The sequence below is a fragment of the Epargyreus clarus genome, unplaced genomic scaffold, assembly GCF_041222505.1.
Source record: "Epargyreus clarus isolate Ecla_fem2 unplaced genomic scaffold, WU_Ecla_fem_2.2 ptg000019l, whole genome shotgun sequence".
NCBI classification, from domain to species: Eukaryota; Metazoa; Arthropoda; class Insecta; order Lepidoptera; family Hesperiidae; genus Epargyreus; species Epargyreus clarus.
Window position 1 is genome coordinate 9,495,515 of NW_027332227.1, and position 24,035 is coordinate 9,519,549.

At 33.3% G+C, this 24,035-nt stretch overlaps 1 protein-coding gene across 1 annotated transcript in view; it reads right to left on the reverse strand.

Annotated features, from left to right (window-relative positions):
- Positions 1-20,012: 20,012 nt before the first annotated feature.
- The window catches only part of LOC140750357 (opioid-binding protein/cell adhesion molecule homolog), a 34,079-nt gene continuing 30,056 nt past the window's right edge, over positions 20,013-24,035 (reverse strand). Inside the window, exon 10 of the mRNA XM_073083833.1 lies at positions 20,013-22,548. Within this exon, the coding sequence (XP_072939934.1) occupies positions 22,445-22,548 (104 nt within the window). The 3' untranslated portion in view covers positions 20,013-22,444. The remainder of the gene's footprint in view (positions 22,549-24,035) is intronic.

Genomic DNA, 24,035 nt, shown 5'->3' on the forward strand with positions numbered 1-24,035 from the left:
TGCGGCGCAGCGTCGCGACTTAGAATGTCCTGGGACTGAGTTCTGCTATTATTCCTGGAAAATTGCGCTATGGCACCAAGTTGGAATATTTAAATATATCTCCATAATATGCTTAAACATGTTTTTATTACGATGTTGAAGCGTCATAAAAGTTTTTGTATAGCAAATGACTAAATAATAAATATAGATGCGTTTTTAGTATGTGTTTTTTTTAATAACACAATTTTATACTTAATTTTTAAATGATATCTACTAAACTATTAATAATAATCGAATCTTAACAAATAAAAAGTGTTAGTCATTACGCAGGCGTCCTTATTATAAGCATAATTTTGTTTGAGAAATTTATACACCTCATACAATTGAGTTTTACAGTGTCTATTATTATTTAATATTAAAAATAATTATTGTTCTTATCACGCACTCAGAATATTATCACCAAAAAAGGTGCAAAAAGAGCTCTCCTTCAAAGCCGGCGATGCATCGGCGACTCCTCTGGTGTTGCAAATGTTCATAGGCGACGTTGACTACTTTCCATCAGGTAGCACGTCTGCTTTATCGTTAGGCTCAAACATAAAAAAAAAAAAAAAAAAAAAAAACCAATTTAACGCAAGTAAATATTAATTCATTGAATGTGTGTCAAACCGGCAGGAATTACTCGGTTATGAAATTATGCAATTCTATTAGTGGATTTGATACACTTCCATAGCGCAGCTACCTCGCACATTCTAGTGGTTCAGCGCTATATTATTATACGCGACTTGTGACAGAGTTTTGTGGTCACACAGAAAATGTTATACGCTTGTAATGCAATTGTATGTGTACTAAATTTTACCCGCAACTCCAATATTAAAGTACTTTATTACGCTTTATAAACATACTAGCTGACCCAAAAAACATTGTACCGCCTCAAAATCTATTTATCAAATATATTTCATATAAAATATAGCCTAAGTTACTCGTGGACAATGTAGCTTTCGAATGGTGACAGAATTTTTAAAATCGGTCCAGCAGTGTTTGAGCCTATTCATTACAACCAAACAAACAAACAAAGTATTCCTCTTTATAATAAATTAGTATAGATGTAAAGAGCAACAAATACAACCTATTGCAACTTCAAATAGCAATCAACATAACTTTTATTAAAATTAATATATAATATAATTTATATAGTAAAACGAAAAGACTTGGCCTTATAAGCAAACAGAAAAATATACATATTTTTAATTCTTTAAAAATAAAGAAGAAGTTTAGATACTTATTATTAGTTTCAAAGCTTGCTGTTTTTTTGCTGAAAACACACATACTTTTCCACAAAACACCGTACGTTCAAAATAATACGATCAATTCCCAACTTTGTTTCTTTAGAAAACAGTGATTACTACACTTTCGAAGCTAGGATAAGACAAACCCGCTGAGTTTCTTGCCAAATCTACCCAGTTTAGGTGGTGTTTCGACTAGATGGTGCAAGTTACATCAACTGCACAAATAAGACGCATTTACCCCGAAAAGAAAAAAAAAACAGGCCGATATCTTTTTTTAATTTTTTTAACCCAGTATCATATTATGTGGTACCAATACGAATCTAACCATGTCATTGTAATGTGTCTATATCAACATATGTATATACAATCGCAAAACAAACTAACTTCTTTTGCAGTAAGATAAAACATAAGAATAGAAAACAAAATACGTTTCATTTTAAAGGAATTCACACGAGGTACTTTGCTTCAAAGCAAGTAACGCCTTCACAGTAACACTACACCCGGTAGTTCTAGGAAACCTTGTAAGTACTCACCCATTTTTGTAAGTTTTACGCCGACAACTACAGACTCATTACCATGATTCACAGCTATAGACTTTCCGATCGTAAGCGGCTTTTGCTTAATAAATATTTACGCGTTTATATGGACTGATTTTGCATAATCTCGTTATTTGAAGAGATCATTCAGATCAGATGAAAGGTCGTGGAACCAGTATGGCTCGGCCATGGAGGTACCTCCACTACACATATTTCTAGCGTAAAACAGTTCTTGTCTAGGATGCCGGCTGACTTATAATATGTACAAGACAATCATCTTAATCGGCAACGCATTTGAACAGCTTCAATTAGAAACCCTATATTTGAAATCAAAGTCTTTAAGAACAATAAGTCTCTTGTGCTGTATGTACATAAATAAATAAATATTGTTACTACTATTACAATTTAAGCTCATTAAAAATAATGATCATTTCTCTTCATGTAGAGGCAGAATGCACTTATCAGCGTAGCCTTGAAACAAAAAAGCTAATGTCGTTCTCAGTGACGAAAACCGATGTTGAAAAGTCATACAAAAATATCACTCGCCAGAGAAAACAGCTTCGACGTTGCAGAAGATTCAACTGAACTCGAGCATGGCATTCAAACATTCAACGCTTTACATTTCAACGAATATAAAGCAAAGCAATTTACCTTTAATGATGTACCGTGTAGACCTTTTTCCCAATATATTTCACGAAACCCAAGTTTTTATGGGAAGTGAAATACAGGGTTAACGGAGTTTTCATTGCTTTTAACATCATAATATTCGTATTGCTCAGTCGTGCAATTCCAAGTTGATAATCCAGGGTTCGTTTAATGAACCGAGTATTATCCAACGGAATTAACTCGAGCTCGAGTACATGTTTCGTTGTGATTTTATAACTAAGTTTTTTTAATTGTATTTTCGTTTGCGATTGCGAGTAAAGTATGTTAATAATTTCATGTTTGCTATTGGATGCTAAACAACTGAGTGAAGTAAGATTACTGTAAGTGCCTGTTACATTGCGAAACTAATAAAATAGCGCTGCTGTGTTCTGGTTTGAAGTTTAAGGAGCGGGAGTTACAAGGAGCGTTCCAACTTAGTCCTCTGGGATACAACGTCTGCGGCCGATCTTAGGTCGGAATTCAATTCTAGTTAGGGTTGTTACACATACCCAGAGACGACAATGACTACGTGGATCATCTTTACGCTCTTTTTCTCCTTTTTTAAGCTATTGCATAGCTTTTATCGCGGGCTTTGAGCGCGGCGACCGAATCGAGAAATTCCGTAACGAAAATTAATAACACCTTTGTTGGATATCAAGTCTCCAGGCAACCGAGTTGTTGACTGTCAATAGAAAAATATGGATATAATTGAATAAAGTATTATTTTACATTCCTTATTATTTTATTTGATATTGGCGACGAGATGTCGAATGAACTAAAAAACAATAAGAAAATACGAGCCACATTACGTGGGTTAATGAAACGAACCGAAAATTACATTTCGGGAATAGAAAAAATTGACAATGAAGAAATAAATATACGACTGAATTCTTTACGAGAAAATTTGAACAAATTCTACGCGATTCAAGAAAAAATTGAATGGCTTACAGAAGAAGAAAATTTAGAAGAGGAAATAAAATACAGGTACGAATTTGAAGAAATATATACAAAGCTAAAATTTAAATTTTTGAATGTACAAAAAGAAAATAATCGGCTAATACCTGAATGTTCTTTTATATCGGCAAGAGCAGAAGTTTATTTGATAAACTGTTAACTGTCAAGGCACGCTTGAGACGTACACCTAATACAAAAGGGTTATCACCTTATCAGTTAATGTTCGGCAGAGAGGTAAGAACATATATGAATGCCTTATTTAAGAAATCCGCCCCACTATCCAGATTACATTACAATGCACCGCCAACGAAGGAGTTTGGACAAGGTGATAAAGTACAAGTCCGCAGTTACACCAACCCAAGAGTTAAATGGGAGTTCGGAGTCGTCATCCGAAGATTAGGTAGACTCCATTATGAAGTCAGAACTGAAAATGGCATACTGGTGCGCCGTCACCTTGACCAAATGCTGCCGGCACCCCTGGTGGTGTAAGTGAAAATAGCGGTGGAGGACTGTTGGATATCAAGTCTCCAGGCAACCGAGTTGTTGACTGTCAATAGAAAAATATGGATATAATTGAATAAAGTATTATTTTACATTCCTTATTATTTTATTTGATAACCTTAATTCGTCAACTTGAACACAGATGGCAGTAATACACATTTTTTATAATCCGTGCGGAAATCTTAAAATTGCGTGAAGTATATTTTATATTCCCATTATAGAATTCAAAATTATATTACCATATTATCCAAATAATATGTTTTATCAACATAAGCTATGTTGAATTCTGAATTGATAAAATAACGTAAAAGAGTGTTTGTAATTTTTAAACGTACAATTACAACTGACAGACTTGACAGTACAAAATCAAAACGCCATTATGATTTATGGTACAAATAATTTGTGTACAAAGTGTTTTAAATATGAATAAACAAAGTGCATTTATTAATGAAAAATGCGATGTACCTGTAACATTCGGCCAAATGTTACAGGCACATCGCATTGATCCACTTATATTGCTGGTTGTTAATACTTTACGTCACTTATTAAATACTTTGCTATTTTATATTTTAGAATGTTCAGTCTTGCTTGGAGTTATGAAATGTCAGCTGATATTTGCAATGTCTTATATAATGGAGATATGATAAAATAGTGGATAAAGATGTATTAATGTAAATGTTGATGATTATGGAAGAATATATTGTATTTCTAGAGTTCCTTCTGAGCGTTTTCATAGCATAAAAAATGCTATGCAATAGCTTTACCGCGGCAGTCTCCGAGTGCCACGCGTATTTTTTTTTATAAGTATATGTCTACTGCCGCCCATGGACATCTGTAATCAACCGCAGATAGGTTTAGATATTTCAACCCGAGGTCGGCCACAGATGCGCCGCTACCCCTGAGGAGTAAGCTGGAACGCCTCGTAAAAGTCTTTCTCCCTTACCACACCCTTAAAACCAGAACACAGCAGCGCCTAACACTGCTGTTATTAGGTAGAAATAGGTGTGGTGGTGGTACCGCCGGAGTCGAACCACAAAGGGTTCTACCACCTTCTAGTTCTACGTTCTACTACCTACTTTAATTTCGTGACAAAATATCAGAGAAAAATTAATAAATAAATGATGTTCACCGTCGCTGGCTCACAGCTTATCGCCTTAAGTCGTCAGCAACCGTTGCCGACTGTCGTCTACAATCGTCAAGGATCTTCCTGTGCTAGCTTACTTTCGCTCGTGTGTTACCACCCTTAGATATCTCGAAGATTAGCCACTACTTAGACAGAAGATTGGTTTTGCACAGATTCAAAATATTTATGCAAATCTGCATATGAACGTAGAACTATTTTCTAAAAGACACTTAAAAATGTATTTTAAAACCATTTATATGCGAGTCGCACTCGCGCACCGAGGATTTCATACAATTACGTAACGTATTTATAATAATTATGTCACAAAGAAAATCTGTTTCTATTTTCATTTCTATGCAGGTAGTACAGAATGAAACTGGGCGCGAGCTCGACTAAGATTACTAATTGCTTTATTTTCGAGATTGCACTTTAATCCTATCAAGTCTGATTATTTTATTAACAATTTAAGTACCTATAGGTTTTTAGTATTGACATATACATCATTATAACACATATATTATATCAGGTAAAAACCGTTACAAACCGAAAGATTGAAAAAAGAAAGTGAAAAATGTCACAGTTTGCAATACCCGCAATGTTTAATAATAATAATAATGAAAATGTTGTAGTACGGAACCATCTGTGTGCAAGTTCGACTCGCACTTGGCCGATTTTTAATATTTACTCTGTTGAAGATGTAAAACACAAACCGACATAAATCACATACAAAATGGACAATATTTGTATCTTTTTTTCATGTACGAGTACGTTCTATTTAGAAATTAAACGAACTTACCTAAGTGAAGTTCCAATTTCAATTGTACGAACTGCATAGTCTCGAAATGATAATGTTGACATGTAGTACACCGCCAGTCGTCAGCCTTGTGTCACGTATATTCAGAGCTAAAAACCTCGAATTCAAATAATTTAAAACAATATCCAACCTACTTATAGCGCCCCCTACCGGTAAATGTCATTAAGTTTAGAGATCCTGGGGTCAAGATGTAAGTTCATTAGCTCGATTATTTTACAACATAGATGATATTATGGGTAATACTTATCGTATATAAGTATGGGTGGGTGGGTTATAATATCATTTCGAGACTATGCAGTTCGTACAATTGAAATTGGAACTTCACTTAGGTAAGTTCGTTTAATTTCTAATTGTACTTCACTGCATAGTCTCTTCAATGATAATGTTGACATGTAGATGTTTAGAGATTTGTAAAATAACGAGCCTATTAAACAAAATACAAAAACCTTTAAATCCTATTATTTTTAAAATTCCTAATTTAATATATCTATTTAAATATTAATTACAGTTATCAAGTATACGTTTGATGTAACGTCTCTACTACAAAATTGAACTTAGATCTGATCCATTCAGCTATCCTTCTAAGAGGGTCTTAACTGACACTCATATGTTTAGACGTCAGCGTAGCAGCGTGGTAATGCGTGCTCTCTAATGGTATGTATTGTAAAAAATGATATATCAATGCCATCATCCTCCGTGGTTGATAAAATCTAGAAACTGTCGTCTGGGAGGTCACTGTATTATAAGATTACATAAAGGAAATAAACTTATTCTTGTAACTCTCAAGTGTTACTAGGCCTATCTAGGTAATTTTATTAAGGATGTGCTGGACAAATACTATGATTACTATGAAATAATGGTAATACTAGATTGTTTGAACACTGGTTATAGTAAGGTTTAAATTCATGTGGCAATTTAATATACAATATCTTCCGCCAAGCAATTTGGTTAATATACAATAATGTTATTATTATGTTTATGTATACTTTTTAGAAGTCTCGACTCAGATGTAGGCGAATCGGTAGTAATGATGGCATTCACGGGCTTACACCAAGTGAACGTCATAATATATACGATATCTATTGTTTTTATATATTACTTATATATATATTACTTATATATTATTATTGTCTTTTTTTTTTTCTTTTTACTATATGAGTAATTACAATAACCAAAAAAAGTAAATAGTATTTTTTCTTCATCTCCATTAAATAATATATAATATTTTACACTTAACTCGCTAAAAATATTTATACATCAGATGTAACTATCCCAAGTAATAGCATACTTGGGATATGGAGGATAGAAAACCTAAATATGCATTTTAAGAACAAAAATAATTCTAGATATATATATATATATATCAAAATGAAAAGAATATTGTAACCAGTCTACAGATAGATCTAGTTAATTACACTGTTTAGGCCAAAATATTATAAGCACCAGTATCACGTTTTCATTATTGCGTCTAACATTGCTTGTAGAGCAACAAAATCTTGAGATTCGTGTATAGAAACGAAACGCTCCTCGAGGAAGCGAGTAACATACAGGGTAAAGCGTTGACGAAAAACAAATGGATTTAGATCTTTTTTTTTTTTTTTTTTTAAATTCATATGAGACCCAAAAAACAACCCTTCCAAAATGAAAGGTTTATTTATTTATTTATTTATTTATTTTTTTTTTAACACTATTTTTTAGGACTGTCTGGACCAGTCTGGTACTACCACAAACTCCCCAACCGTTCAGAGATAATCTTTAACAACAATTATTTTATTAGAAATAAAATGAATATTTCCATTTAAATAGTCATGACATGTAAGTCATACTTCTTGTAGGTTTCCTAGTAAATAAATCTATTTAAAAACCTTCAAAGTGTTAATTCGCAATGTATAATCTTGATTTAGTGATAGCAAATTCATTCTGAAATTATTGAATGTATTAGGGAAATAAAAACATTTTTTGGGTATTCAATAAATCCAATATGTGCCTTGATATTACGGTTAAATGTGGGTATTAAACACCATGCTGTTTCTATATGAAATAACTGTGGCGTTGCCTACACGTATTAGGGTTTCACCGTGTTGAAGATGATTATTGAAAAAATATCTTTAAGCACAAGTAACGCTGCATTTAACTTTAAATAGTTGATCGGATTTGTTATTTAAATCAAATAACAAAAATACCGAGAATAATGACCATATGTTACATAACTGATTGTGTCCCGATAATAAAAATAATATGACAACTACCACCTGTAATTATATCTATCTGTAAGAGGGATAGTATTTTGATAAACATTATTAAAATTGTTATATATATATATACATATCTTTGCATTTATTATAATTTTTATTTTTTAATATTATTGTTATAATTTTTTTTTTTTTATTTTTTTTTTTTTTTTTATTTCACCCTTGTGTTGATTTTTAATCTTTTATCTAATGGTAAAGCAATTTGATTTTTTATTTATTTATTGCTTGTATAATACAATGAACAACCTTAACAGTTGTATTATTTCCAATTATCGAACTATCTCTTAAGTAACCATTAAATCCTAAAGAATGATATAGCTTGTTATGTCTATGATCCTAAATTACTAAGTGTCGTTATTTTTCCTTGTCCATTATTATGACATTTCAAATAGGAACTATGTTATATAAATATATAACTGACACAATGTCCCTAGATCTTAATCAGTTATGTATGGTCTTGTGTATGTTTAAAAGGTTAGTATTAACATAAATATAGTGTTCTGCTCAAACCAAAGGAAAGAACTTGAAATGCATATAATTTCCATTTAACCATAGACATGTAAACACTGTTTAAGGTAATCATGAATTAGTATCCAAATATGCATTCTTGAAAACAATAGTAAGTAGTGAGTGGAATGCCAGGCTTTATTTAAAGCTCAAGATTAAGACCAAGATATTCAATATAAACCAACATCACCATCATCAGGTGTTGGTAAAGTAAAAATATTGTAAAAAATTGGTTAAGAGTAAACAATATGTTACCACTGATGTGAGAAGTCTTTCTACATACATACCGAGTATATTTTGACAAAATCTTCATTCCTTGAGAATAATGAGTTTAAGTGTTTATACAAATACTCTTAAAGCTAACCACTTGCAAAGCTTGGGTCAATAGTTATTTGTTACAACTGGTCTTTAAAATTATAATTATAATCGACCACATTATTAACCACTCACCTAAAAATCTGTTGTGATTGAAGATTTATTCCAAAGGAAACTTCGATCAAGCCTTTCTGTGACACAGGTATTTGTGCATGAGGCTTGTTGTAAGTCAGATAATGACCCTATTTGGTATGAGTATCTCAAACTTTTGGATGAAGTTTATCATAGGATGAAGTGTAAATATCTTCGTTATATTTGTTATTATAAAATATTGTACTATATATATATGAATTGAACAATCATTGTTTCTTAAACCATTTTGCTGATTATTTGTTCCAGTACTTGTACTATGAAATTTCTTCTTATTATTTATTATACATAATAAATGACCAGCACCAGTAATAAGATAATTGATAGCAAATTATCTTTATAAAGGCAAATAATTTAAAATTATTAAGAAACAATCATGTCAAATGCTCGAGAGCAGTAAGCATTCGCCTGATGTGGCATGGCTTTTGACTCTTTACAGCTACAATAGTAACTGCGACTTGTGCAACTTTTAAAGTCTAATCATGTGTTATCCGTCCCACAGTTTCCTAGAGGCTAGTGTTCTTCCTTTAAACTATTTTTTCCTTTAGTCTATCTATCACCATCTAGATAGATGGATAGTTCCTTTAGTAAATTACTCTATAATATGCTGATCTACCTAGATACCAAATTCTTATGAATGGTTAAACCAAATTTAGGTTCTTCTAGAGTATTACAAAAGGATATAAATTGTCATCTCTATATCCTGTATCATGTACATTATTAATCTGAATGATTCTTCAATAAAATGTTCATTCATTAAAATCATTACACCCACTCGATGGTAATAGTTGTGTCTATCTACTGATTATTAGTATTTTGTTATATGGGTTATTTACCCAATGTGAAGGACATAATACCCTATTAGAATGGGTGAATATCCGTTGTATCCGTCTACTTAATAGTAGTATCTTGTTATAGTTGTTATATAGGTAAATATCCAATATGTAAGGGTCCCTTATTTGAACGGATGAATATCCATTAGGTATATTCTACTCAATAGTAGATTATTTTATGTGAGTAAATACTCAATATAAACAGGTTAGTACCCATGAACGGGGCTAAATAGCACCCTATTTCTTGTAATGTAGGTAAATATCCAATATGTAAGGGTCATAACCTTATTTGAACGGGTGAATACCCTTTAGGTATATTCTACTCAATAGTAGATTCTTTTATGTGAGTAAATACTCAGTATAAACGGGTTAGTACCCATGCAAATAATGGGCTAAATAGCACCCTATTTCTATGTTCATAGCTTTATATAAGCTAGATTTATATAAGGATTTAAATAAGCGAGATCACCTAAATAGGTGACAAGCTTAGTTAATGAACATAAGACGTCAAATTCCTTGCTACAGAACAATATGGTAATCTAAAAATCCTTTGCTTGGAAAAATATATATGTAAAAATTTACCTTGTCATTCCTCATGAATATATAAGATTATCATCTTATCTTTAATAAATGAAAATAATACATTTTCAATTTGCGACGGCATTCGTAATGGCCGCCTAGTACAAGTCTTCAGAATAATTTCGTCAAAATTCTTTATTTTCCATTGTAACTTTTCTGCACAATATATCACACCTACGTCTTTTATAAATTATTAATTGAAATATTTGTTATAAATTAACAATTTTTACTATAAATTACTTATTTTATTTCTTATTTTGAAAAATCATAAATGTACACAGGCTGCACGAAAAACGATAATGACATTTACCGGTAGGGGGCGCTATAAGTAGGTTGGATATTGTTTTAAATTATTTGAATTCGAGGTTTTTAGCTCTGAATATACGTGACACAAGGCTGACGACTGGCGGTGTACTACATGTCAACATTATCATTGAAGAGACTATGCAGTGAAGTACAATTCAGTGTGTTGAACCAAATGTCAATATTGTTTACGTGTAAACTTACCCTCTGAACCTGAAATGTAAATATGTATGACGACCAACTAAAGTTTTGTTTTTTTTTCCCCTTGGAAACAGTACTTTTTTTGAATGAAAAGACCACTAGGTCCACCTTTCTTGTCCCTGTAATCTCGGGACTAGAATAGGGCTACGGTATCCCCTGCCTGTCGTATGAGGCGACTAAAAGGGGGCTTCTGGGGTTGCGGGCGGCAAGAGGGGGGCTCGAACCGTCCAGCAAGTAACCCCGGGAAGGACGACGGTGTGTGTGGCCGCATACCGTTGTAAACACTAGGTGTGTGGTAGGAGCGTACACTGCTCCCCCAGGGAAGAACCCGAGTGGGGCATCGCGCTCGGAGGACTACGGTTGTGTTCCATCGGAGATCCCGGAGTTCGCCACCAAGCGCCGAGGACGGCCACCGAGGGGGTTTTAGTGCGGTAAAAATCCCCCCTCGAAAATAAAAAAAACGACCACCTTTCTAGATCGCTGAACTAGTATCATTAATTATTATAAAAACAAAAAAGCTGACTGCTTAGAAATAATTAATGAAAGAGGAAGTAGGGTTGCCTTAAAGTTGGTAGTGCCTTTTGTGGTTCAACTCCGGCGGCACCACCGTCACACCTATTTCTGCATCATAACAGCAGTGTTAAGCGCTGCTGTGTTCTGGTTTGAAGGATGTGGTAAGGGAGAAATACTTTTTCAAGGCGTTCCGGCTTAGACCTCAGGGATAGCTGCGCATCTAGGGCCGAACTCAGGTAGGAATATCTATCTCTATCTGGGGTTGATTACAGATGACCATAGGCGGCAGTAGATATTTACCATCAGGTGGACTGCATTCTCGTCTGCTACTCCTATATTATAAGAACTCTAAGCCACTCCTACAACTTAAATAGATCCAACGATACCTCGTATTTTAAAATCTATCAAACTATTTTGGCTGCAGGGCAGGGCGTGGCAAAGAATATGACATACATACATTACATACATACGCTCGAAAAACATTACCCTGCAGTCTGTTAAAAAAGCTCAAAGATTATCTAAAAGTATGTTATCCTTGAGTCTTATTCTAGGTCACAACCTGCAAAGTAGCGTTCGTAGCAGATGAATGCGTCGTCATATACCGTTTTGAAGGGTGGAAGTGACGGCATAATTAGTCCTTAGTATGGCAACACCCCGCGATCTAGTCTGCTGATGTAGGCTACGGGTGCTAGACCTGACAATCTAAGGAACTAGTAGGTATCTTAATTTTATGTGATTTTGTCAAAGTTTATATATATTTCGTATTTTTTCTAGGCAGAATATAAAATATTTAGTATTTTTATTTTTTAATGTTCTATTTTTGTTTTTCAAATATCAGCGGGTCCAATCTATTGGATATTATTTCTATATTTTATATATTATTATTTATAACGTAATAAAAATTAGGAAACGTAGGAAAATATTGATATAGTAGATAATAATATATTCAAGAATTATTTTACTATTAAACTTTAACATATTATTAAATATAATTAATAAATCGCTAAGTATATTTTTCTTCAATATACCTTATAGTACAATGTTTTATGTGCAACAAAATAGTTCAACAATATTTTTAATCATCACAAACACGAGTTTTAAGTTTAAAATAAAATATAAAAATAGCATTTTATAGTAAGTAATGAAAATTCTAACATTTATTTTTCTAAAATACGGTATTTGTTATTCACAACATTTTAAATAGATGAAGAGAAACCTTGAGCAAAAGCCTCTTTAGTTTCATAGTAACTAGAAATATATTTGTGCGTGAGAACTGAGAATGCCCTGGAGAGGGCGAATGGAAGTTCTTCAAGTTGCGCTTGACAGTGCTAATTGAGTGATATTACACATGGGCCTCGCTAATATTGTATCTATTCGTATTGTTAATGATTTTTCGACAGTTACTTTATTTAACATCTATATATAAATAGACAATAGAAAACAAAACAGTAAAACCCTTTTAGATGTCAAACAAATAATTTTATTTAGTAGATATTGAGGAGCAAGGATTTGTAGAAAAATAGGAAAAATAATTGTAGTTTAATTTCGGGCACTGGCTATTCGTATTTATAAATAAAAATTCTTCTCAGAATTTGATCATTATAAGTGACATTATCCGATATTCGCATAATATAGGGTGTGTTTTTTTTCAAAATGAATTCGTTCGATTCCGGGCTGGGGAAACACTTATTTTAAACTACATACACTTTTACGTTTTATCAAAATTGCCCTCGTAACTCCTTTAAACATTTTTCGCTAATCCTTATAGATTCGGGTTTTGCCCTGAAGACCCATTTGAAAAAATCACCCATATGTATACCCATATATATATCATATATATTACCGATAAAATATAAAAAATGTGGTTTAATAAGGATATTTAAAAAAATAACATCAATAAAACATATTACTGATGATACTAACTTATAAATATTAACGTAATAATTTTATTAATATAAATAATAATAAGACAACATAATGGAAAGATTATTAAAATAGTGAAGTACCTATAATATAATGTGACGTCACTACACTTTTAAAGCAACAGCCAATATAAAATTCACACGCAAACAATATACAATCCGATAAGTAACACCCAATTATGGCGACAAAACAGAAACGATTACACACAGCATGCAGCAGTGTTTATGACAAAAGTATATCTAAATAAAACAAAAGTCGTATGTGATACTAAGGTTAAAGCTTGGGTCTTATAGTTTTAATATGTACCTTACACTCAAAATTGGCAATTGTCATCAACTTACCCTGATAGGTTTGTGGCCATGTTGACGCGCCCTATGTATGTGCGCGTTGACAATGGGTAGCCCCAGCTAAGAACATTTGCGCTACTTCACGCTTGACCACCTGACGGTCTACCGCTCCCACGCAAACTGGGAGGGGCAGGTGTCCTCCGCCCTCAGCGACCCCGGGAAGGACGGCGGCATGTGTGGCCGCATGCCGTTGTACATACCAGAGGATTTGGCGAGCTTATGCTCACCTGGGAGGAGCCCGATGGGGCAATCGCGCTTAGAGGACTCCGGTTGCGTTCCCTGGAGATCCCGGAGTCTTCGACGTAGCGCCGAGGAAGGCCACCGGGGGGGCTTTTAGTGCGGTAAGAATCCCACATAACCCCGTGTCGCTCCCACGGCATAGGGTACCTTTTGAAGGTTTCCCCCTAGTAACCAAAAATAAAAAAAAAGGTGTCCTCCGCCCACCTAGAGGATTAAATCTGCAATTGCAGTCTAGCGCACGGCAGCTCACCATACCGGTGAGTAGTGCACTCACTGAGGCAATTGCCCAGGTAAGGAGAAGTTCGTCGATGTCCGTAGACCCTGCGACATGGTGTGTCACGCTGCGGTAATAGGACCACTACTAACTTAACTTTTAACGTAACCTACTCAGATCCGTTTTCGAGCAAAACACGTGTATGTGGTGGTATTTATAGAGGTGTATATTACATTTTTGCATACGGACATAGGAGGTGGTGCATACTGCACGGTTTTTAATCATCATACATGTTGGTAGCTTACTATCACAAAGTTTTAATCACGACTTTATAATATCTTATGTATCAAACAGCTCAATAATATAATTGTTTATTGTAACTTTAACACGATCAATAATAATAGGTATTTATTACCTAACAAAAGAGTTTAAAGTTATTCTTTCTCACGTTGAACATGAATACTTTGCAGCGAAACTTCCACGAATTTCTCAAGTTTTCAAACTGCATTATTGATTACGAATGTCACAACAGAAATTATTACTGAGGCGCACATTTCTTTAACCGTACCACCACATAAAATATAACTATTGAGCGAGGAAATGCAACCCGCATTCTGGGCACCTTGCCACATGAACAAGAACTTTTGAGACATTTTTACAATTTTAAGGCTAACAGTTGGAAGAAACAATTTCATATTTAGTATTGTTTTTTGATAATTCGACTATGTGACTCGCCTGATGATGGAGTTAATAATACGAAATTTAGTTTATTATTCGACAGGAGGTCTTATTTTAGAGCTGCCAGTAACAATAGAATATAGTTAAGTTGGTTTGAATCTACGTATATTGGTAAAATAAAACAATACAGAACCTTTTTTTTCTGAACCTATTTCCTTCTTTTTGTTTGATAGCCAGTGATAAACTTTTGTGTATGAATTTTAAAATTTTGGTAAAATGTTTTGTTGCAATGATGTCTTTAAACACGTGATTTTATTACAACCCCGTCATACTCAAAACCGAATAAATTTCTTTAAATTATTAAGTTTGAAAATTCAGGGAAAATTAACTTAAAAAAATAGTATCAAGATTATTTACCTACTGTATAGCACCTCTAATATATCACACTATATTACATATAATTGGAGACTGATTGATTCTGCCTTACAAAATCAGTATTGTATGTACAAGACCTTTTGAAACCTTACACCACGGCATAATTATTACCCTCCCGTGCACATATTGTTGTGAATAATAATCCCCTACAAAGTATGATATTTGAGCTCCTATGCTCTAATTAATTGAATATGTGTAGAAAGCTGAAAGATAAATTGTGTATGTAGATAAAATACGTCATTATTTTTCTGCTTTAACAATAAGGCTTATAGGCGCTGCCGCGCCCTGCTCGCTTAGTTTTATATTGTCTTATATGTTCCAACCTAACCTAACCAATTCAATTAGAAAAACTTGATCTATCCTAATACTAAAGTTGCCTCTCTATATTTCCAGTCACTCACTTAGTAATGTAGTCGCACAAGTTATTAAAACAGTATGTCATTATCAGTCGCTAAGTTATTTTTTATTCGACCTTTTTATAATTTCCCTTTTCTTGTTAGGAGTGAGTCATCTTTACTAATCTATGGTCATAATATGTTTTTTAAAGTGCTTATCTTACAAAAATCTTGGAAATTTAAACTTTGTGTTCATAACGTATAGTGGTAACATTTTTCATAAAAACTCATTCTACGGATAGCATTGGCGTGCTTTGGTACAATTATTACCCCTGATATTTGCAGAAAGGAGTATTAGCATTACTAAGTACGTATAATACCTAGTACAAAGGTCTGTTATTGCTCATTCTACAATATTTCCTATGGACTTTACTCTAGCTAAATTTTAAGTTATAGTTCTTCAGAATGCTATGTGATTTTTAGCGAGCGATGTAACACATATTTTTTGCGTGGGACCAAATTGCACTCGCCGATATAATACAATCATAATTTATTTCTAATATTTACATCTATTGGTTGTATTCTCAGCTAACATTGGTTTGAATAAATAAAGACGGATTTTATTAATTACGTAAGTAATCTAACCTCTTCCGTAAATACATAATTCCCACGCTTTTACTGTTTTATTAAAAACCTTATCTAATTAGGTTGCCAATTGTGAAACTCTAATGAGATCATGAAATACCCATTATACTCGTGCAGTGCGTCAAGACAACACCAGAAAATACTGGTGGTTAATTAGATAAAACAAAAGAAACAATGAAATGAACGCCATATAATACAGGCTTTGTTTAAAGAGAATGTAACAGCTAACAAAGGTTTTATGTATCGATGCTTCCCTGTTATCGATACTGATTGGTAAATAATAGGTTAGTGTATTCATGAGCCCCGAAGACAGCCTCATAATGCTTGTTTATGTGTTAAGGCTTTCAGAAATTTGAGTAATTTATTACGAGTTCTGAAATCTGAAGTCATGTTTACCTCAGTAAAAAAGTATATAAGAGTAGCATACGAGCAGGTGGACTGCATCACCCGATGGTAAGTGGTTACGGCCGCCGATATACATCTGTAACCACGCCGCTGCTACCCCTGAGGACTAAACTGGAATACCTCAGAATATGTATCCATGTTTATATGTTAGACACAAAATCGCATCGAATGATATAGAAACTTTTTGCAGGTCTATCGCCTTTCGGTATATTTCGGTATATTCAAAACACATTCTAAATGAAATCTTGAATTTCATTTGATTGCCGCGTTTGATTTCTTATCCGTGAAATAAGCAAATAAGCTTTGAAATATTTGAAATCATAGGATAATTCAATTACATTGATATGAGTATCCAATTCAGTTTAAGGTACTTGTATGTTAAAAAATCAAGGAGTATTCTAAGTATATTTCAAACGTCCCTTCATGGTAATGTAGTTAGTTCTAATTAAATTATTATAAATATTGCTTTACTAATATAATTCCGAATTGTTATCATGTTATATTGAAACTAAATCAGTTCCGAGTAAAACCTCTCAGCTCTCACTACTTCAGGCATTTAGGAATTTTAAAAGTTTTAAATTGCAGCGAAAATACTTTTGATATCCTCAAGTATTCCCATTTCCAAAGTTTCGTCGTGTTATTTACTGTAACGACGAGCCAGTGATATTTTTAAGATCTTATCATCTTATATCGTGAGTAAACTTGCAAAGAAATTTAAATGTAAATTTGTACTACTATTTTCAAACTGTGTTCTGCTGATGTATTGAATTATAATACTGTATGTACTTGTTTTTGCACGTAAGATGATATATCTCTTTGGCGTTACTAATTAAATATATTTTTTATTTTTTTTATTCTATGCAACTATAACTTACAAATGAATACCTCTGCAAGTCGTACTAATTTCACTAAGCGTACATTTTATTAAAATACGGCAACTCTACAATATATTGTAGTTATAACATAAGATGGATTAATAGAATGAATAGTTGTAGATTGGAAATCTTGGTACATCAGAGTTTCATGTTTGAATTTAAGGTACTTAGACAGGTCTTCTTTAAAAATAACATTGTTTAAAACATCTTTCATACTTTAGCTTCGCTGTTATAAGGATAATAAAAGAGGACTTTTGTCCTCTTCTAATAATGTCTAACGTAATAAAAGAGCACCACTTCTATTACCACATTACCACATTATTAGAGCCATGAAGATGACTCCATTGCGCCAGTAATATAGCCAACCCTATATTTGCCTTACATCAGATGCAATGGTATATAGCACTGCGATGTCCTCGCGTTAAAAAGACAAACCCGCTGAGTTTCTTACCGGATCTTCTCAGTAGAGGTCGCGTTCCGATCCGGTAGTAGTTTAAGAAAAAATTGTACCTGACAATTTGTAAGTGCCGTCGTTGGCCTATACAAAATAAATATATTTCATTTCATTTCATTCATTTCATTCATTTCATTTCATTTCATTTCATTCATTTCATTTCATTTCATTTCATCTCGTTTGAACTATTATAAAGTATAAATAGATATAAAATTACATTACATGGCCGTAGCGGGAGTAATGTGAAAATATTCTGTAAATTGCTATCGTGAATAGCCACTTCACGCATACAATAAATAGACTATACATATTGTAGAATATACATATTGTCGTCGTTACCCATTACTATCCTACTTCTGAGTAGGGGTCTCCTCTGAGTGATGGTGTTAAGTCTACAGCTCTGGCTAAATGTAGTTTAGTAGGTTCACTCTTGAGATTTTTAGGGACTCTTAGGTGTGTAGGCGATTACGATGTTTTCCTTCAGAATTTGAGCAAGTGATAAATAATTCCGAATACGCACATCTCCAACTCTTCGTTTAAGAGACAGACATGTCTTTGTAGTACCTACCACAACGCAACATAAACGTCACTTGCCGACATTTAGTCGCTGCCTTGTGGCGAAGTTGTGGTTACGTGTGAAAAGACTGAATATAATGAAACGGTGATGACATAAATGCGCGCATGTGAATATAATTTAAATTTAGAGTAAATTTAAAGCCGAATGCATTATATTCTTCTCGAGGATATCTCCCAAACGAATTAAGCATCCAGTTATCCAACAATGTTCGCTTTTGTACTGTATTTAGGCAAAGCTATTCAAAGAGAATATACATTGTGTATAATAAGAGAGCACATTTTAATAACTTTAATCACGGTGGCGATTCTGTTATTATTTTAATACTTCTTTAAAACAAATTAATATATCTAAATGATAAGAAATTACCTGAAATAAATTCAATTAAAGACGTAACAGCGTTTCTATTTGCAGACGTTTGAACGCGGTCTACCAGTCGATCGGTCCAGGGTTTGAATCCCAGGCAAGCATCTCTTATTTTCAAATTCATGTATATTAATTATGTTTTATGTTAATTGCGTTAAACGTAAAGGAAAACATCATAAGGAGATCTGCTTATCTACCTTTAAATCTTAAAAAAAAACCTCTCAAAAGTAGGCTAATGCGGAAGATGGTGGTTTAAGTATTCTCATTTTGACAGAAGACTAATATTCAGATAGGACAGTAGTTTATAATTGTAAAACTCTATTCATTCAAAATTTAAATAAATAAGCTTGCTTGTTACATCAATATAAAAGAAAAATAAAGTGTTTATATTTTTTTACAAAATTATTGACGTTTTAATTTTTGCGACATATTCGTGAATATTCTTTTATTGGAGCAAAAATAAAATTTATGGTGCTCGATAGACGTATACGATGGTAGATACGTTAAATTTATATGTTTTTACGGGGCCGTAGTGAAATTCCTGAATTTGTCGCTTTTTATTCAAATATATTGTATGCGGCTATTCATAATCCGTGTACCCCACGCAATATAGAAACTCATTGAAATGCGTCACTAGTTTATACATAGACCACACACCAACAGAACGACAGTCACTTTATAATATAGGAGGAGCCAACAAGCCTGCAGGCCACCTGATGGTAAGTGGCTACTACGAACATCTGTAATTAATCCCGGATAAGATTAATTCTCTACATGTGATCGGCCACGGATTCGCTGCTACCTTTAGTAAGCCACTTACTAAACCTTACTAAGCTGGTATGCCTCTGATAAGTATATGTCCCTTACCACACCCTTCGAACCAGAGCACAGTACAGAGCGCTTAACACTGCTGTTATTAGGCAGAAATAGGTGTGGCGGTGGTGCCGCCGGAGTTGATAGAGAGTTCTGTCACCTTCCAAATAATATTTCGTTTGTAAAGTAAAATTAAATGACAACAAATGTGTATACTCCATTTTATTTATTTTTAAGTAATAGCCACAATGGTCCATATGTACAACTAAATTACTTCTATAAAAATAACTTAAGTTCTAATAGGCAAATGAGTTTCAAACCTACTTTTCTTTAATTTAGTCGACAGTTAAACCAAATTTTGATTATATTAAACAGCTTGATAAAGACGCATAATTTGCGAAGCCTTTCTTTCTCGAATGCCCGTATATTTTTGTAAAAATAAAGCATTTTTATCCATACATATTGCATACAATATCGATCAATATTAAACAATTACATATTATCATCATCTCCGAGTCTACAGCGCCGAAGAATAATATGCATAGATACTACATAAAGCATAAGTCTAATAAATGTCTGTTTCCGTAATTGACTGCCTCCCAAATTATTTATCTCGTTCAAATCAAGCATAATCAGATATGTTACAGTCTCTACGCCCCTCTATGTACAAGCCACATTTTCCTTAAACTCAGTCTATAGTTAGTAATACTTTCATTATTTTATTCTCAGCTATACAATTTACTATAGATTTATTTTACCTCTAATTCAAGCTTAATTTAGAATTGAAGATATGTTGCCTCAGGTAATTTGAGAATTTTAGATAATCTACCTTTTTTTTTAATCTATTAGGTTGGTAGATAAATTCCCGCCAGTTTAATTTGAACATTCCAGGTATCATAAAATGTATCCCAATTTTTTTAAATGATTAGATGTTTCGTTCTCAGTTCTGAATTCTTGTTTTTTCGTTAGACTTATTTTATGTGAATTTCAGAACATTAAAATGGCATTTCGAATGTGCTGGAATAACTTTCTTGAGTCATAAACGACTGATCAAAATCATGTTAAACTGTAAAAAATGTTACCAACAACAACGTATAATGCATTATTAAGTAATAAGTATTAATTTATATTTGAAAATTAACCTTAAGAAATGGCGGGAACTTAACTGCCAATCTATTACATTCAATTTTAATCTATAATTATAGGCATATTTATAATTATTGACTAGTTAACGTTAGGAAACTAATTAAAAAAATCTAATATTGTTCTACAATAATACAAAAGGTTAAAACATATTTTAAAAGTCTATGCTTGCAAATATAATGGAATAAATGTGAAAATATACAGAATCCGATATTCAATGCAAAGATTATTGACAAAATAATACACATTTACTATATTTAACAATGAACATAATCAGACAATAAATATACAATTAAACATGAAATGATACTTATACTACAAATTCCACTGTCAATTTGAAGTACTTTTCGCATTATATTTAAGTACCCATCAAAAATACAAAATTTATTTTATGCACGTTGTAGCTACATTGACAATATCAATGTAGGGTTGTCACCGTTATATCGTAGTACCTACATTAAAGTCAATTCTATATTCGTTTATAGAAAAAAATCGAAAATGTACTATAGTAAATGTAGTATTAGTAGTAAATGTTGTGGACCTCTCTCCCGAAATCGGTTTTCCAATATTTAGAAATAAGTCGGCGTTATATTAAAGTGAGTCGAGTTGACAAAAAAACAAGGTCTTCGGAGAAATGTATGTACTATTTTTTCCCAAAGTACTACCTATAAGTTTGCAAGAAATACATTTTTTCTTCAAAAAAGGTGAACCCTAATTGACGTATCCGTTTAATAATACAACAAACGAGACCTTTTCCAAATAATGATACAGTTTCAGTAGAGAATCGACATTTTGCGGGCAGCGCCGAAGCTAACTTTGATGGACACGGTACAACAACATTGCATTAAGAAACGCCGCAAAGACCATAAAAAGAAGTAAATATTTAACCAATTTATATTACTTTTTTATTGAAAATATTTTTAAACTGTTTAAAAATAATACAAGTATTGGTTCACCAAAACAAAATATATTTTTTTGTATTATAGAAGTTAGCAAATGTTTGTATTTAGTTTATCTAGTGGTAAATGGTAACATATACGAGTCTCTCCTTAAGCACACCCTTCAAACAGACCAGAACAAAAAAGTACCACCTTATACTGTTGTTATATAAAATTCATTTAACGAAGTTATAAAAGCATTTGCTAAAATTAGACCAACAAGCGAAATAAAAAAGCCAGAAACATAATGTGCTATTTAGGAAAATTCTTATAGTCAAACGCTTCTTTTTAAATAAATTGTTAACATTACAAGAACATACATCATTGTAATCCGATTGAGTCTCATAACGTCCAACAAAAGCAATAGTTTGCACTAAACAAGCAAGAGATAACAATAAGCCCTACGCACAGTAATAGAAGAGGTACTTCAGTAGTTTTACATGAACAAAGTTATATAAAATGTGTCCTTTTTTAGTATTACTGTCATGTGGGCAGCACTCTGTCAATACTGTTTGTACCTAGTAGCATATGCGTAAACCGCAAGTGGATTTTCTCTACTTAAATAATTTCATGTGATCGACATTAACTTAGTAAGTACTAATAACAAAAGCCCACAAAAGAAGTGATCCCCGGAGAATATCGCCGCCTTGTTGAAGTCTTGTAATCTGAAATCTGAAAACATTCCGCTAATTAGCTTGTACATGTTTTTTAGCAAAATAATTTCTTTTGTTCGTTTTATAACTCTTTACGGCGCCCGTAATAGAATATCCAAATTAAGGTTAGTTAAATTTCTCCCTTAACAGGCAACCACAGAGAATATTTAATGCCGCGAAACGCTGATTGGGATTTTAAAATATTTATAAAAGTAATTTTAGTGGTAACTTTCAATCAAAATGCATTAATAAGCACAACAATAAACAAACGAATTTATGGATTATTTATTTAATTATCAAATCAAAATATATGAAACAAAATAATAAAGCAATTATTATTTTCATTAAATTCTACCCATCCGATATCCAAAGTGACAAACCCGAAACCCATTAGTTCGTTCCACATACACATTCGTTGATGGATCTAACAATGAAACAAACCTCAGACATAGCAAAGCCTTACATCCCATATCATGTATTTTGCAGGGTATGATTTTGCCGAAACGAAACGTTACGAGTAAGTCTAACCAGCTGACATAGATTGAGTAGGAATATCAGATTTTTGCTTTTACTTTTGTCTCGTGATATGCAAGTTCATAAGCGAGATAATATGACATATGTCAGGAAGATTTGAGTCGTAGTGACCGTATCCATTCGCGGTGTACGGCACACTAGACAATCAACCCTTAGTTAACACCATAAGCGTTGATTAACAAAAATATAAATTAAATTTAAAATTTTTGATTCAATTAGTATGCATAAATAAATAACCTTATATTAATGGAGTATAAACAAGCTTTTTAATAGCATCATTTTGTTTTTATTTGTTTTTTCACTTCATTTGATGTCCACTCTAAGGGACGCATAAACAATACTTAGTCTGCCATCTTAGGACGTCCGCCATATTGGATTTAATATGACGTCATTAAGCTAATCATGTATTGTCATTCAAACCAAATATGTATGCTAAATGTCAGTTCAATCTGTTGAAGTTGTTTAAAATTGAGTGGCAAGGCTTGACCAGCACATACATAAATTATTATCCTTTTTTTTTTTTTTTGTTAACGAGGGGGAAACCTTCAAAAGGTACCCTATGCCGTGGGAGCGACACGGGGTTATGTGGGATTCTTACCGCACTAAAACCCCCCCGGTGGCCGTCCTCGGCGCTGCGTAGAGGACTCCGGGATCTCCAACGGAACGCAACCGGAGTCCACTTGGCGCGTTGCCCCGTCGGGCTCCGCCCAGGTGAGCTTGAAACTCACCACACCATCTGGTGTTCACGACGGTATGCGACCACACATACCGCCGTCCATCCCGGGGTTGCTGACCGGGCGGTTCGAGCTCCCACTCTTGCCGTCCGCAACCCCGGAAGCCCCCTTTTAGTCGCCTCTTACGACAGGCAGGGGATACCGTAGCCCTATTCTGGTCCCGGAACTACAGGGACACCGCGCCGATAAATTATTATCCTACTGACGATATATCTATGAGTACATACAATACACACGA